The sequence below is a fragment of the Nomascus leucogenys genome, chromosome 11, assembly GCF_006542625.1.
Source record: "Nomascus leucogenys isolate Asia chromosome 11, Asia_NLE_v1, whole genome shotgun sequence".
Taxonomy (NCBI): Eukaryota; Metazoa; Chordata; class Mammalia; order Primates; family Hylobatidae; genus Nomascus; species Nomascus leucogenys.
The window spans coordinates 70,295,029-70,310,283 of record NC_044391.1 but is presented as its reverse complement, the minus strand read 5'-3'; the positions used below and the strand labels follow the sequence as shown (position 1 = coordinate 70,310,283).

The window sequence follows — 15,255 nt, the reverse complement described above, 5'->3', positions numbered from 1 at the left end:
GTATGTGGTAAAGACTCATTCACATTATTTGTTCATTGATTGATTTACTTTTGAGTCTCACCCAATCAAAAAGTGAAATAAACAATTTTAGTATTTAATGACTAAACTTGATATCACCCAAATGTGACAAATTCCTAATGACATCTGCTGTGCTCTGCTATGCTCTGGATCTGTGTTAAATTCAGCTCAGGGCAGCTTGACAAAACTGACTGAAAAAAAAAATATGTGTGTGATCAAGCAACTTTGTTGATTATCTCATATACATCTGAAATCATCATGTAAGTCAGCATTGTGGTGAAGCCAGAGGAAATGGAACTATTGCCATTTTGAAGATTAGTCAATAAATCACATGTGGGGAACAATTTCCTGCATGAAAATTGTATTTCTTTTAGCCAACTCCAGATTCCTTATAAATCTGTAATAAGTTTTTCAATTCTACTACCAAAAAAATCAATAAAGGGACTTCCAGAAAGTGTTCTTATAATGATTTTTTTTTTCAGGATTAGAATTTAAAAAATCTCAACAGTAAAATGTCATACCTACTACTTTGCTACTTACCAACTCAGCATTGTTCTCACCGAGTTTGTAAGCATATGAGTAAGGGTAGATCATCATTTGGGAGTACGAGTGGATTGTGAGATATGCCTTGATGGAAGAGAGGTTGTTGCGGATGAAATCAGCCAGGGCCTTAGTCTCCTTTTCAGACTCTGCAGCAGGTCCACAGTAAGTTTCGGCACAGGGGTTTTGAGAGGCTCCAATTTCTGGCAAAACATATGATGTTAATGGCAAGGATCACCTAGTGAAGTTCTTGTGAGGATGTTTTAAACTTTCAAATTAGGGAGTTGTTTTCATAGGAGTCCTTATCAAGGAGTCCTTAAATTTGTCCCTATTATGTTTATATTATATAGTAAAATATCCATTTAATCACAGGATTAGGATGGTATTTTTTAAGCTAACCTGGTAAAAAGTTGCACGTGGAATCACCAATGTGTCTCCGTGTAGTACTACACAATGATATCAATATAGTGTAAGAAAATTCGTAAGTAGGGAACAAACTAATATCTATGAAAAAATTATTACTATGATCATTCTTAATTGCATTACAATTTTATGTAAATAATTATTTATTTAATGGCTGTCTCCCCCTCTAGACTATACATTCCATGAGTAGTAGGATTATGTCTGGTTTGTTCAGTCTTGTATTTTCAGCATCTAGCACAGCTGGGAACACAACAGAGTTCTCAATATGTTTTGGTCAAATGAATTAAACTGTTTTTTTTTTTTTTGGCGCTTTTAGAAAGTTAGAACTTAAAATATAAAACTTTGCAGTTTTTCTTATTTTAGACACTGTTGTGTTTTCTTATTTTTTCTCTTATGTTTTTCAACGGATACTTGCAAAATGGGTACCCAGATACTTACCGCACCAACCAGCATCAAAATTTCTGTTGGGGTCTGTGCCAATGCAGCTAGATCCAGCATGGGTGGAGCGAGTCTTTCTCCACAATCGGCTCTGAAAGTGGACTATATGGTTAGGACAAATATAATAGAGAGAGGTTGGTTTTAATTTCATCAGCCTCTCTCAGTATTGGTGCATATACCTTCGTCCAGGTGTAGACGTAGCCATCGATATTGAGCACAGGCAGGACATAAAAGTCTAACTTGTCAAGAAGCTCTGTCATTTGGATCTCTTGTCCATAGGTACGAACAGCCTGTATGTGAATTATGAAGAGGAATTTCATGGAAAAATGGAGTGTTTGATGCTGTTAAAATTTACAAAGACTGATGAATGTTAATTTTGGTAATAAAAGCAGTATTTCCTATTGAAGTGGACAATATTAATATTTAAAAAGCAATCAGCAAATTACTACCAATACTTGATATTTTTATTTATAATTGTTATTTCTAATTCTTCTCTGCTTCCAGGATAGTTCTATTACATCCTTTTTATTTTAACTTTTTACTTTAATGAGAAACTTATTTAATTAAAGACTTCTAAAGAACATATATACTCATTTCTTTTAAGATAAAACTACAATAGCTTTTTTCAAAGTTAGGGTATAAGTGTAAGACCTAGTTCTAGTAAGTAAGAAGTGTCTGTGGATAGCTATGCATTTTCCTAATAATGTCATTTAGAAATGCATTTCTTTTCTATGAAACCTCCTGTAGATGATCTCACTAGAGGGAATGTCCGATATAACAAGTTAATGAGAATGCCTCTCATAATAAGCTCACACTCATGGATTTTGGGGAGGCTCTCACCAACACTCCAAGCTGCATAGTGACGGGAGTCTCCTTTGTTGTCTTTCTCGAGAAGGGACAATCCTGTTGTCCCTGTTAAGTGATGTAGACACTTATCTATGAATGAAGGACATCGTGCCATTTAATACGTTCTCTTAGTCACAGTCCCTCTGCTCCCCAGCATCATATTAAACTTAAATACAACCCTTCCCTAGGCTTGCTTGAACAAACTTTAAAATAGATTATACTTCTATGTGTGAACAATTTTTATATACTCTTTGTAATTATATATATTAATTACAATATTACATGATAAAGCATGTGCTTTTTAGGTTAGAGGAGCTATATAATCATGTTCTTTTAATGGTCTACAAATTGGAAAATAATAAAATTTAATTCTAACATCCAGCTATCCTCTTCTAAAAGGCAGATGGTGAGCTACATAGTGAAGCTAAGTGATGCCAATCTGATATATAATGTCTAGAAACCAAGACTACATAACAAATATATATGGAAGTGCTTCACACAAAAATTATGTTGTATATAATAATATTCTTATATATTTAAAGCACTTCAATGTTTTCAACTTTTAAATTTGAAATAATTTTAGACGTACAGAAGAATTGCAAAAATAGTTCCCATATACCCTTCATCCAGCTTCCTGAATGTTACCATCTTGCATAACCATGGTATAATTATTAAAGTGAAGAAATTAACATGGATACAATACTATAAACTAAACTATAGACTTTATTCAGATTTCACAAGTTTATCCACTAATGTCCTTTTTCCATTCTAGGTTCCAATCTAGGATCCTACATTGCCTGTATTTGTCAAGTATCCATAGTCTTCTCTGATCTGTGACAGGTCTTCAGTCTTTTTGTGTTTTATGACTTTAACACTGTTGAAGAGTGCTGGTCGGTTTATTTTGCAGAATGTCCCTTACTTTGAGTTTGTCTAAATTATTTTTCAAAATTAAATTTTGTTTATGATTAAAGGGAGGTCATTCATTTCAAGGAAGAATATCACAAAGGTGATATGTCTTTTCACTGCATAATATCTGAAGGTACATGATATTGATATGTCTTATTTATTACTGATGATGTTAACCTTGATCACTTAGTTAAGGTGATTCCTTCTGCTAGGTTTATCACTCTAAGTTTTCCCTTTATAATGAATACATTTTTGGGAGGAGATAACTTTTAGACTCTGCAAATATCCTGTTTCTCCCTAAACTTTTACCCACTAATTTTACATCCATCTGTGGATTTGCCTGACATGATTATTGCTGTGATGTTCTAGTGATGATTTTATGTTTTGCTCATTCTTTGTACATATATTAGTTGTAATGCTTCTGCAGGAAGGAGTTGTTCTTTGCCTCTCTTTTATTTATTGAATTATCTATGCATATCAACATAGACTCATGCATATTTTAAAACTTGTTTTTAAAAAGCTTTTACATATATCTTATCATTAGAATGATAAGGAATGAAAAACAGTATCATTTAGAGTAATGACTACTATGCACACTTTTCTTTTATTCTGAAGTATACAATGATTATTAGCCAAGAGATAATGATCAAATTGGTTTAACCACAACCATTAGCTTTTACATGACCAATCACTATGCTAGTTGTTGGACTCTCTACCAAATATGGGTGAGAAAGTTCAGATGAGTGAAATTCAAATAAATACAATTTTTTTTTTAAAGAGATGAGGTTTCACCATGTTGCCCAGGCTGGTCTCCAATTCCTAGGCCCAAGCAATCCACCTGTTTCGGCCTCCCAAAGTGCAAGGATTATAGGCATGAGCCACTGCACCTGGCCCATAAATATAATTTTTCTGTTTAAAATCTTGCCTTATAAAGGTCTGTTGGTGGAAGTTGAAACTGATTTCCAAAATTGGGAACTTGTAACTGTGGATTTTTTTCTGTGTTATTATTCTCTCTAGGTTTTAAGGAATTAATTGAAAATTAAAACATACATTTCTCTTTGCCAAAAACCGCTCTACACACTGACCTCTCTTACAAACCACTGGCAGAATGCAGGAGAAATCCACTCTCTGGCATGGAAACCACAGTCCATGAAAATGGCAGGCTTGTTTTGTCCAGCTTTGCCAACCTATTGCAAACAAAAGGAAAAGGGAAACCATGATTCATCATAGGACATTCAGGGGTTAACCTCCACTGCCCATCTGGGCTTGAGACTCAACAAGTGAAACCCGACAGCAGCAAGAGCTGGATCCCATGATTAAATTAAAATATAATGCTAACACAGTATGTTCTCGCTTCTAGACTCACAGTGTTTGAGCTGAAAGCTTATATGGCTGTTTATTATTTTTATTAAGCTTGACAAGCTCATATTTTCAGATGATGCTTGATTACCCTGCTTAATTGTACTCATGTGGAGGTTATTTTCAGCTGCTGTTATTAGGTGACATGACCAAGACAACTGGATGAGTAATTAGAAGTAATCATGATTGTTGCTAATCTTGTAAGAATTTTTACTACTCTCTCACTTATTCCTTGTCTTTTTACCTCCTTCATTAGAATTACATGACAAAAATGGTGTTAGAAAATGACAGAAACAAATTGTTGATGTGTTTGTAATGTTGTCTGATAGACATGAAGTTTATGAGCCTCTTTAGCAAATGGATTTGCAAACGACAGCTGGGAAAGAAGAATTTCATCAAGGTAGATAATCATTTACATTGCTTACAGGAATGTGGTTAAATTTATAGGTCTTCTCTTATTTTATTGCATTTTTCCTTTTGAATAAATCAAAATAATGATTTAAAAATCCACACATGATAAAAGAAGCTGGGGAATCTGGTTTCCTCGGGGATGTAGGCAGGAAAGAGTTATAACAATGTTTGGGATAAGGATGTCTGTGAAACAGATGTTCATGTGTTAGAATTCATTGATTTAAAGCCCTCAGACATGGCAAGGTCATGGTTAAAAATGATTACCTTGAGAAGGTAAATAGCGCGTCCCTCAAATGTGGTTCCGATAACACTGCGGGAGATGAGGGCTGGATTCTCAGTGGCGACTTGTTGAGTCCAAGCCTCTATCTACCAAATGGAATCATTTGTAGATCAATGTGGCATTCTTGGTTCAATTCCCAAAGTAATATCTGTCTAAATCATGTGCACATCATACCGTTTCCCACTTGTTGTACTTCTCATAACTGTGTCCTGTTGCACGAACCCGGCTATCAAACTGAGCCTCCACCACATTTCTCAGGTTGCTTATCAGTACCCTGCAACGAACCAAAGTGGGTGTTCCTATGAACATAAGTGTATTTTTCCCCAGTGAACACACATAAAACCCCAGAGCCACTGCTTTAGTAGATGGCACATTGCACTCTCCGTAAATTCTCATGTTGTCCTCTGGTTCTTCCTGATGACCTTCAGCTGCTCCAGGGAGATTCTGTTACTGACCATAAAGAGTGAGTAAGTCACTGAGAAGGATACTGGAGAGTGCAAGCAAGGTAGGATCTTCCTCAGCCCAAACCTCAGGTATTTGACTATCTGTGAACCTTAAACTTGGAAAATGGTTGCTCCTGGTACCTGGGACATTTTGGGTCAGGGCCTTGGGCTTCCACACAACAGTATGTACTCGAAGCCTATCTTTGATCTTTCTTCCTCAGGACTTTTCTGAATTTAGAACTAAAAGTCTTGTGTTCCAGGAAGCTACTCAGTCCTGGGTAAATGGGAGGAGTTGTCAATTTGGACCTGTCTCTAGGTTCTGAGAAACATATCTTGTCTGGAAATTCAGAAATATTAACAAGCTGAAGATTTACTAGGTAAAAGAAGAATGGGTTTAAAAAACTGGTTTCTATTTGCTTGTCTTTTGGGTGGTTTAAGTAATCTAATAATGGTTCTGTAGCAAGGTAATATGAAAAGTGGTAACGGAAACCTTTGAGGCCTACCTGTTTAGAGAAATGAATTGTTCAGGTGATAGTTTCTATTATGAGGCTAGTCTGAAGGGGTGTGTGTGTGTGTGTGTGTGTGTGTGTGTGTGACTTCACTTCCCTTTCTACTTTGAGTGAAAAGTATGTTTGGAAGAGAGAAAAGTTTATGATCATTAGTATCCTTGATCACAGTACTGTGGATATTACAGACAGAGGCCACTTTGCAGAAATTGCTATTATCCACAGTTAAACCTTGAAATGATTTTATCTGACATACAGAGAATTGCAGACACACATCAAAAGTCTGCTTCTCCTCTGGCTGCCCCAAGGACATTCTGATGAAGTATGTCAGGGACATCCTCTGAACCTTCCTCCTGGTCACTCCTTCGATTGGCGAAATTGGGTATGAACTTGTGTCCGTTTTTGGAAAGTGTAATAAATTAATACTTACTGGGATCTGTTTCTTAGCAAAAGACAAACACTTTCTTAGGGTCTTAACTATCTTAAGAGGTAGTATTTAAAAAGAAAAAAATGCAGATTTTAAAAGTTATTCCATGGAGAAATATTTTCTATTGGGCAGCTGCCAATGCTTTGTGAGTGTATTAGTTTTCTATGGCTGCTGTCAGTGGCTTAAAGCAAAGTGAATTTATTATTTTATAGTTCTGTAGGTTAGAATTCCAACACAAGTCTCACTGGGATAAAAATGAGGTGTGGCTAAAAAAGTTATCAACAGGAAAGCTCTAGGGGAGAATCTAATTCCTTGCCCTTTCTAGTTCTGAGAGGTCACCTGCATTCCTTGGCCATATCCTTTTTCTCCACCTTCAAGGCTTCAATAGCAGATAAAGGCCTCACATCTAATCACTGTGACCTCTTCTCCCTCTCTCTTTCACTTTAAAGACTCATTATTACAGTGGACATATAGGACAATCCAGAATAATCTCTCTATTTTAACATCAGCTGATTAGGAACCTTAATTCCATCTATAACCTAAATTCTTCTTTGTGATAAACATGACATATTCACATGTTCTGGGGATTAGGATATAGAGTTTTTTGGGGACCATCAGTCTGTCTGCTATAGTTAGGAACAATGAGTTTAGTCAGCACTATAATTATGTTCACTATCCCAGTTGAATTGTTAAGGAATAGGGTGGAAGTAGAAGGAATCATGAATGAGGAATCAGAAGATCAAGGTCATAGTTTTGCCTAACTCATAAACTGGCTTTAGAAAAGTCATCTAATCCCTGGACCTTAATGTCCTAAGTTTTAGAGGGGGGTCATTTGATTAGTAAATATTCAACATCCTTTTCAATTCTAAAATGCAGTGGCTTGATTCCAATCCATAAGCCTCAGTCATTTACATACATGTCTTCCAAGTTTATGAAAAAAATAAAAATTTGCCAGTTACCACTGTCATAACTCAGGAAAACGTGGAGGAAAACTAAAAAATAGTTCAGGAAAATGATATTCAAGGATAACAAAAAACTAAAAACAGACTAACCAAACCAAAACAAAGCAAGTCAAGCAAGACAAAAACCTGGAAACAAACAAACAAAAAAATCAACCGACAGAAACTGCTAAGAGGACAATTATGTCTCGATATCATAATGTGAAAGAACAAATCTTACCTAATAAGGACGAGCTTCTCGGAATGAAAAAAAAAAAACAAACCCAAGAGGACCAGAAAATGACATCCTCTTTCATTTCAAAGCTTCCAGAACATATTGCTATCCTCTTACCTGCACCCAACCCTTGAGTTCAAATTATTATTATTATTATTGTTAATTTATTTATTTTTGAGACGGAGTCTCGCTCTGTCACCCAGGCTGGAGTGCAGTGGTGTGATCTTGGCTCACTGCAAGCTCCGCCTCCTGAGTTCACACCATTCTCCTGCCTCAGCCTCCGGAGTAGCTGGGACTACAGGTGCCCGCCACCATGCCTGGCTAATTTTTTGTATTTTTAGTAGAGACAGGGTTTGACCGTGTTAGCTAGGATGGTCTTGATCTCCTGACCTCGTGATCCACCTGCCTAGGCCTCCCAAGGTGCTGGGATTATAGGTGTGAGCCACCGCGCCTGGCCGAGTTTAAATTATTTAGGAGGATCAGTGACTGTGTGGGGGCTGGCATTTTGTTTGGTACTAAAAGACATTCTGTTAGAGTTATTACTACGTTAAATATTAAACATTTTCATCAATATCCAGGACAAAGAAGCATAAAAATCCAGTTAGTTAAATCGAAGATGACACCCAAGAATAAAAATATCCTCTAGTAACTTGCAAAAGAGCATCAGAGTGAGGTTGAAATGTGTTGCTGACTTTTGCTTGAAGGCGGGAGACTGACCTCAAATGATCCTTCCCAGCCCTGTGGTTATCTGATTTTATTAGATTTAGGACCAAGTACTACTTTAGCTATATTACAAAATATTATTACTAAATAATGAGCTTCCATTCTAGAAGATTAAAACAATGCCTCACAGCTCCAAAATAGAGAAGCATGTATAGTATTTTATACTTTTATATGCTTGTTTTATAGTGCCATCCAACTTCTTTTTTTTTTTTTTTTTTTTTTTTTTTTTAACACACAAGCAAATTAGATAACTGGGACTCCCAAAAAAGCAAGGAACACAATGTCTGAGAAGTAAAGAAAGACGTGACTCAGTTTTATCCCCCTTTCAGATTTCTGGAAAATAGAATATTTGATCGGTACCTGGACTTTGTGCCCACTGCTATTGAAGAACATTACTACGTGCCTATTGCCATCCTAGGACACCTTCCTGTATGCCTCTGAAATATGCAGAAAAATGCTGATATACGTGTAAGCAACAATCAGTCTCCCTGAATCAAGTAGGGCAAAGCAATCTTTCTACAGTCTGTAGCAAGGAATTCCATGGAGGGCAGGCCACCTAAAGGTTCTGTCAACTTAGCTTCGTAACCATAAGTTGGAGATTTACGGTCTCTGATTCCTAGTCTTTCTGTTACTAAGAGTGAAACTTTGTCATTTAAAACTACAGTTATCTTTCTTTTTGCACACATTTTGGTTTTTTTCCTATGATAATTCAGGATCTGATTAAAGCTGCCAAATAACACAGGTCTTGGTGAAGAGAGTTGGAAACACTGAAAAAATCTGAAAAGTTATTTTGGTAGAACTTGTGTGCAGTGGATGGCTCTTGTTATATACAAATACTACTGCAAATTTTTGCCAGCAGGAAATCGTCTAAATACAAGTTAGTTACCATACGAGGTAATAATGGGATGCACAGGGACTGCTTGCAACCCCAGCAAGGATATTGCTGGTATGCTTCTCCAGGATTTCCAGGGACTTATTATTTAATATTTAGAAAATTATATGCTATAAATATGCTAAGCAGTGAACAGAGAAGCAAAAATTAACAAGCTCTTAGCCCTCAGGGGATGTCCTATGTTCTAGATGAGACAGTATTCATACACAATTCCCAAAAAGTTCACCACTAAAAAAGAAAGTGAATTTTCTATCTGATTGTAAATAGAGATTGAAATTCTATCGGAAACCATTTTACTGTTTTGTGATAAGGGTAGAATTAAGACATCATTCAGGTAGCTAGGGTTAATCTATGGTCGCTGATCTTTGTTTTTCTTAAAGAATTACAAAGAAACTCATCTTTTTGAATGCTACTGAAGGCTCCAAGGACTAGAATTTTAGATGTCCTTTTCAGTATAATAAAAAGAGCAAAATGTTATAGACATGAATCTTAATCACATTTTGAGACTTAGCAGGTTATATCTTTGTTTTAAAAAGACAGTCAATTCTTAAGGTCACATTTTGACACTTCCTTCAGGCAGAAGGCACATAGCTAAGCTTTGTGAGGCATGATAATGTGGTTAAACATAGCAGTTTCTGTTGACTCTTAAAAAAAATGTATAATCTCCTTCTTTGTATAACAGTAAACCATAGCAGCATTCTCAGCAATATAATACCAGTTGTAATTTTTATATATATATATATATATTTATTTATTTATTTTTACAACAGCCCTTTGAGAGAGGCATTATATCTTCATTTTATGGATAAGAAAGCTGAAGCTCAGAAAGGTTGAGCAAATTCCCCACAACCACACAGCAATGTGCAAAGCCAGGATTAGAATCTAGTCTGCTTTTTCCCCAAAGCCTTTACTTGTTGCACTATGTTACACACTTCTCCTGATGGAGGTACAGATTTTATAGGTGGCAATTCTGACATCTTCACTGGCACAGATACTATACTTTTACATTTTTAAGATGTGGAAAAACAAGAGAAATTTCTGTTAAAATTACATAGGTTACATTTTTCCAAAACATAACGAAGACTTGAGCTTGTGATGGGGGATTGCTGGGTAAACATTTGAATGTTCAGGACCCGAGCCCGACACTTTGTCTTTGTTCCTCCCTAATCTACCCCCTGGAGGAGGACCTCTGTTTTGTACTAGAGACCTTATTTCTTCCTTCCCTCTTATGCAAATGTCCTGGGTTAGCATGGTCTCTCCCACTTCTAAGCCTTAGCATATGGTCTGTTCTCTGCCTAAAGTATGGTTTTTCCTTGTCTTTGTCTGGCTAATCAACTCCTACTCATCTTTCAGTTCTCAGCTGAAGAATCATTTCCTAGGACAGCCCTCCCTGACCTCTAGACTTGGTCTATTCTTCTGAACTCCAGCTCTTTACTCTTCTTTCCATCTATTAAATACTACTGCAATTCCTTATTTAAAGTCTGTTTTCCCCTAAAGGACGTGAGGCCATATCTGTCCTTACTGGAACTTGATACGTGTAGACATTCAATATTGATTTGTTGGATCACCCAATGGACAATTGCCTTTACTTAGGAAGACATTCTTGTCGTGAAAGACCTAGATGAACGAAAGTGGTATTCAGTGAGGGAGACAGGATCAGCTTAGCCACTTACTCTAGTCCTTTCTTTGCATCTTTCTCTCCATGCCTTCTCCCACCATTAGAGATAGTGGTGGGACTTTAGAGAAAAAGGGACAGAAGGGCCGGGCCATTCAGACTGACTCTAGACTTATCCTTCTGCTAAAAAAAGCATAAATAGCCCTCATAACTCACAATAGGTCTGGCTGATCCCTTGGAAAGCAGAGCTGATAAGATTTGGGGTTAAAACTATGTCTAGTTGAGAATAGAGTATCCATTGGTTAGGCCTGTACTCTATACATTGCTTGTAAAATGGACCAAGTCAGATATCAGGCAGAAGACTTGGGGTTCAAGAATAAAAACCATGTTCATTAGAGCAATAACTAAACACAAAATCCATCAGAACTGAAGTCTTACGACTTGGAATCCAGGGCCAGCTCTGCCGTTACGTATTTGTGGGGTCCTGGGGAAGGCATGGTTTTGGTCTCATTTCTTCCTTCCCAGAGTTATTCAAAGGCTCAGATGAAAGCATGCATGGGAGAGAATTTTAATATTTATAAAACATAAACTTACTTGTATGGTAGTTCATTCTGCTTTAGAACATTCTCCACAGTGACAATATCTTCTGCTTTAACATGGAAGTCAACTGTACTGTGAGGTTTGATTTGTGTGACAGAATCTGGCTTCCAGAAGTCAATCTGAATAAAGGGCAAGATAAACTATATTGGATACCTATAACTCAATGGGTGAATGATAATCTGTGAGCACATTATTGCTCTACTGAATTATTTTTAAAATCAAATCATCCATGAAATCTGTTGAAAATATTTCCTTTGAGTGAACAAGGGTTGGAACCAAGCAGTTAGATGTTGATAAAAGTGTTTACAAATATATACATAACCTTGATTGATTATCAATGAACATGAAAAAACATATAATCATTTCCCATAATGCTAGTCAGTTGTATTCTGTAACTGTTCTTTTCTATTTATTGATTTTCTGGATCACTGACTTGTTGGAATAGCAGTGTTGTGGTAATGGATCTATGTGCCAGATGAATGATGAATTAACTAGAACTACAAAATGTAATGGAGAAATATGAAGCTGTTTTACTTTTTAATGGACTTATTTTATGAGTTTATCTTGGAAATCACAGTAATATGTGGAACCAGGAGCATCCCTGAGCTGCGATGGAGACATCAGGAAGAAAAATGGTATCTTTTCACAATGGGTATATTGGCACCGTGGCTGGAGAAAAATTGCTCTTGGGGATCCAGTCATGTACTGACATTTTCATTTATTCAGTTACTCATCAACTATTGTGAGAACCTATGATATGCTAGGCTCTGTGTCTGAGACTAGGAATACATTAGTGGGCAAATCAAACATGGCCTTTGTCTTTATAGGGGAGACATTAGAGAAAATGAAGCCCCAAACAGCATTTTTTTTAGTCTGTGGATGTGTGGTTTTAAGTATCACTTTTCAGTGGAAAAATATTAACTAAAACATACTGTGTCTTATAGGTGTCTGTTTTTCTCTTCCTTGCTTGTGCTGAGTGGAAGCCTAGAAGTCTGAGGTCAGCCTGACATTGGGTCTTTCTTTGTCCCTGTGTCTCAGCCAATCTCTGTTCGGATGTTTGCGCACTGCTTTAGGGCTAGAGATGTGTCTGATGGTGATATTTAGGACCACTGCTTGGAAACTTGGAAGGGAGTTTGGGCAGACTTAGAGATGGTGCAGCAGAAACTGACAAGGTAATACTATAAGACATCTCAGTTTCAGATACATTTGTGGGGCTCCCACTAACCTATATTCTGTCTTGGCAAGCTTCAAACCACTGTAGAAATCTAAAGGTGGTGAGTCACAAATCAGGCCCATAAGGAATGTCAGGGCAATGGGAGGCAGGGATACTGGCATTCCAGAAGAAAAAAGCGTGAGTGAGGTTGTCATAAAGGGATTGAAAGGATAGAGTATCAATGTTTGGATAAGGATTGGCTGTAGAAGATGACCTAGTGAGTTAAGGATGAGAGGTTAAATGAAGTGAGTAAGTATAAAGACATGCTAAGATAAGGACAGAGAAAGCAAGGGGCTAGTGACAACTTCTAGTTAGCCAACATTGTGGAGAGAAGGGCAATGAAGATAAGCACATTATAAAAGAAAGCATATTTTTGAAACTTAGCTCTGAATTTGTGTTCCTGATAAACACCTGTCATTCTATGGTATGGTGGGAGAGACGGGTATGTCTTTATTATAGACGACAAGGTTGAGAATTGGGAAAGCACATAAAGTCCTCCATGTATCTGTAGCTGACCTGACAGTGTCCCGCTGGTACATAATTGCTGGGACCTTTTAGTGTGCTCAGTGTACTCCCCTTGCCAAGATCTGCCTCTCTGTACCTGAGGGCTCTTTCCTCTAGAACTGGGAAAAGCCAAATTTTCAGCTCCAGGTAGACAGGAGGTACCAAGGAAATTACTCTTTGTGGTTCAACCAATAATCCTGAAAAGCGAATGTTGAACTACTCCAACTCCTTCACTTCTCAGGTGGGATAATTCTGAAGTGTGTTGTTTGTACACATTCCTAGAGTTTCCCTGTGGGTTTACCTCCAGTTGTCCTCTGTGGTAGCTGGCTTAACACCGTTTCCTTTGTTGGCTGCCTTTACTTCTATTTAGCACTCCCCACTTCTTTACCAGGGCTCCCTGCACTTCCCAGATAAAATTCTTTCCCTTGAATCTTTGTCTCAGGATCCGCTTTGGAAGAGCCTGTATTAAGATGCTAGCTTTCCACTCAAAGCATCAAATGCTTGCATGATGTTCTTGGTGGTGGTTCTAGCAGAACCTTGTGTATTTCTAGTGCTACTTCAGAACAGCTTAATTGCTTATAAATGGTTTTCTTTCTAATATTAAACTGAAAATTGCCATCTATATCCTCCTAAGCTCTTACCCATTGGTCCTAGCTCTGCCAAACATTAGAAGAGTATATATATGTAGAGCAAGTGTTACTTTTAAGATTACAGTGTGAGCATTATGGATTCTTTAAGAGGGGGCAAATAAATCTCATAAATATGTTTGACAGAAACTTACAGACCTAACCTGAGGTTGCTTAAAAATTTCAGTTTGACATGGAGAAAACTAGTTAGCGAATCTGTCAACATACAACACTCTGGAGTGTTGCATGTGTGACACAGACCCACTATACTGGAGTTAGTCTCTGGTACTTCCTAGGAGAAACATGGCTGGAAATCAGGAGCAATGCTATAACCTCACAGCTGTTTACCAATGAACCAAATATGAATATAGGTAATAAAGTCAAAGTAATAACATAAGGTGATAAATATAAATTTCAGAAATTACCAAGACCTTGTGAATGAGATGTATGTCTGAAATATAAACATGGAGTGAAATATAGGATGTAGATGTAGGAAATTAAACTATACATTATGAATTTAGAAAACTGAAGTTATAAAATATAAATGTGACAAAGAACCATACAGAACATTTATTGGATGATCAAGAGATATTTTTAAATGATGGCATTATAAGAATATCAATTTAATCAGCCAGCTGCCTAACAACTAAAGAATCCTTCCTAAAATATCTCGGAAAACTAGCCTAAAAGGAATATAAAGTAGCATGCCAACCTGAAATTTTTCCAGGAATAAGATTGGCAAATAAAAAAATAAATATTGGTGTTGGGGATCTTTGTTTCTTCAGAAATTTGCATGAATTTGTTTCTTCACATTGCATTTGACTATAAGTCAAACATCTGATAGACTTTTCATTTATCTTGGTGAAATTTTCCTTTTTTGTTGGAAAAGAAAGCAACTTCTACTCAAGGCCCAATTCCAGACAGCAGGGAGGAACTTATTGGTACAGTAGGAATGATAAGAACATTGGAAGACAGTAACCATGTTACTCTAGGCGTAGAGAAAAATGCACCTTAAATTGGAGAAACACAGACTTCAAGACAGTCTAGAGAAAAGTGAATAGGTTTTACGGTGAATGCCTTCAATAAAGGAACAAGCACAACCCTGATTGTGAGGAGATGAAATAAAATCCTTACTATTCAATTATAGATGAGAAAAGAGGGGCTGCTGGAGTACAGTGTGGTCACGGATCTGCCCAATATATTCAGCATTTAAAAGGACATGTTCAAAAGCTGAGAGGAAGGACACATAGCCAAGGATGAATACAAACACTGGATGCCCTTGTAATGATCTTATCAGGAAGGCTACAGCCCA

At 36.9% G+C, this 15,255-nt stretch overlaps 1 protein-coding gene across 1 annotated transcript in view; it reads right to left on the bottom strand.

Annotated features, from left to right (window-relative positions):
• Nucleotides 1-15,255, bottom strand: part of CPB1 (carboxypeptidase B1) — a 69,557-nt gene that overhangs the window by 13,619 nt on the left and 40,683 nt on the right. The window contains exons 4-10 of the mRNA XM_003256244.3: nucleotides 11,595-11,719; nucleotides 5,396-5,495; nucleotides 5,206-5,307; nucleotides 4,257-4,358; nucleotides 1,599-1,709; nucleotides 1,420-1,510; nucleotides 559-761 (exon numbers count right to left, since the gene is read on the bottom strand). Coding sequence (XP_003256292.1) covers nucleotides 559-761; nucleotides 1,420-1,510; nucleotides 1,599-1,709; nucleotides 4,257-4,358; nucleotides 5,206-5,307; nucleotides 5,396-5,495; nucleotides 11,595-11,719 — 834 coding nt within the window. The remainder of the gene's footprint in view (nucleotides 1-558; nucleotides 762-1,419; nucleotides 1,511-1,598; nucleotides 1,710-4,256; nucleotides 4,359-5,205; nucleotides 5,308-5,395; nucleotides 5,496-11,594; nucleotides 11,720-15,255) is intronic.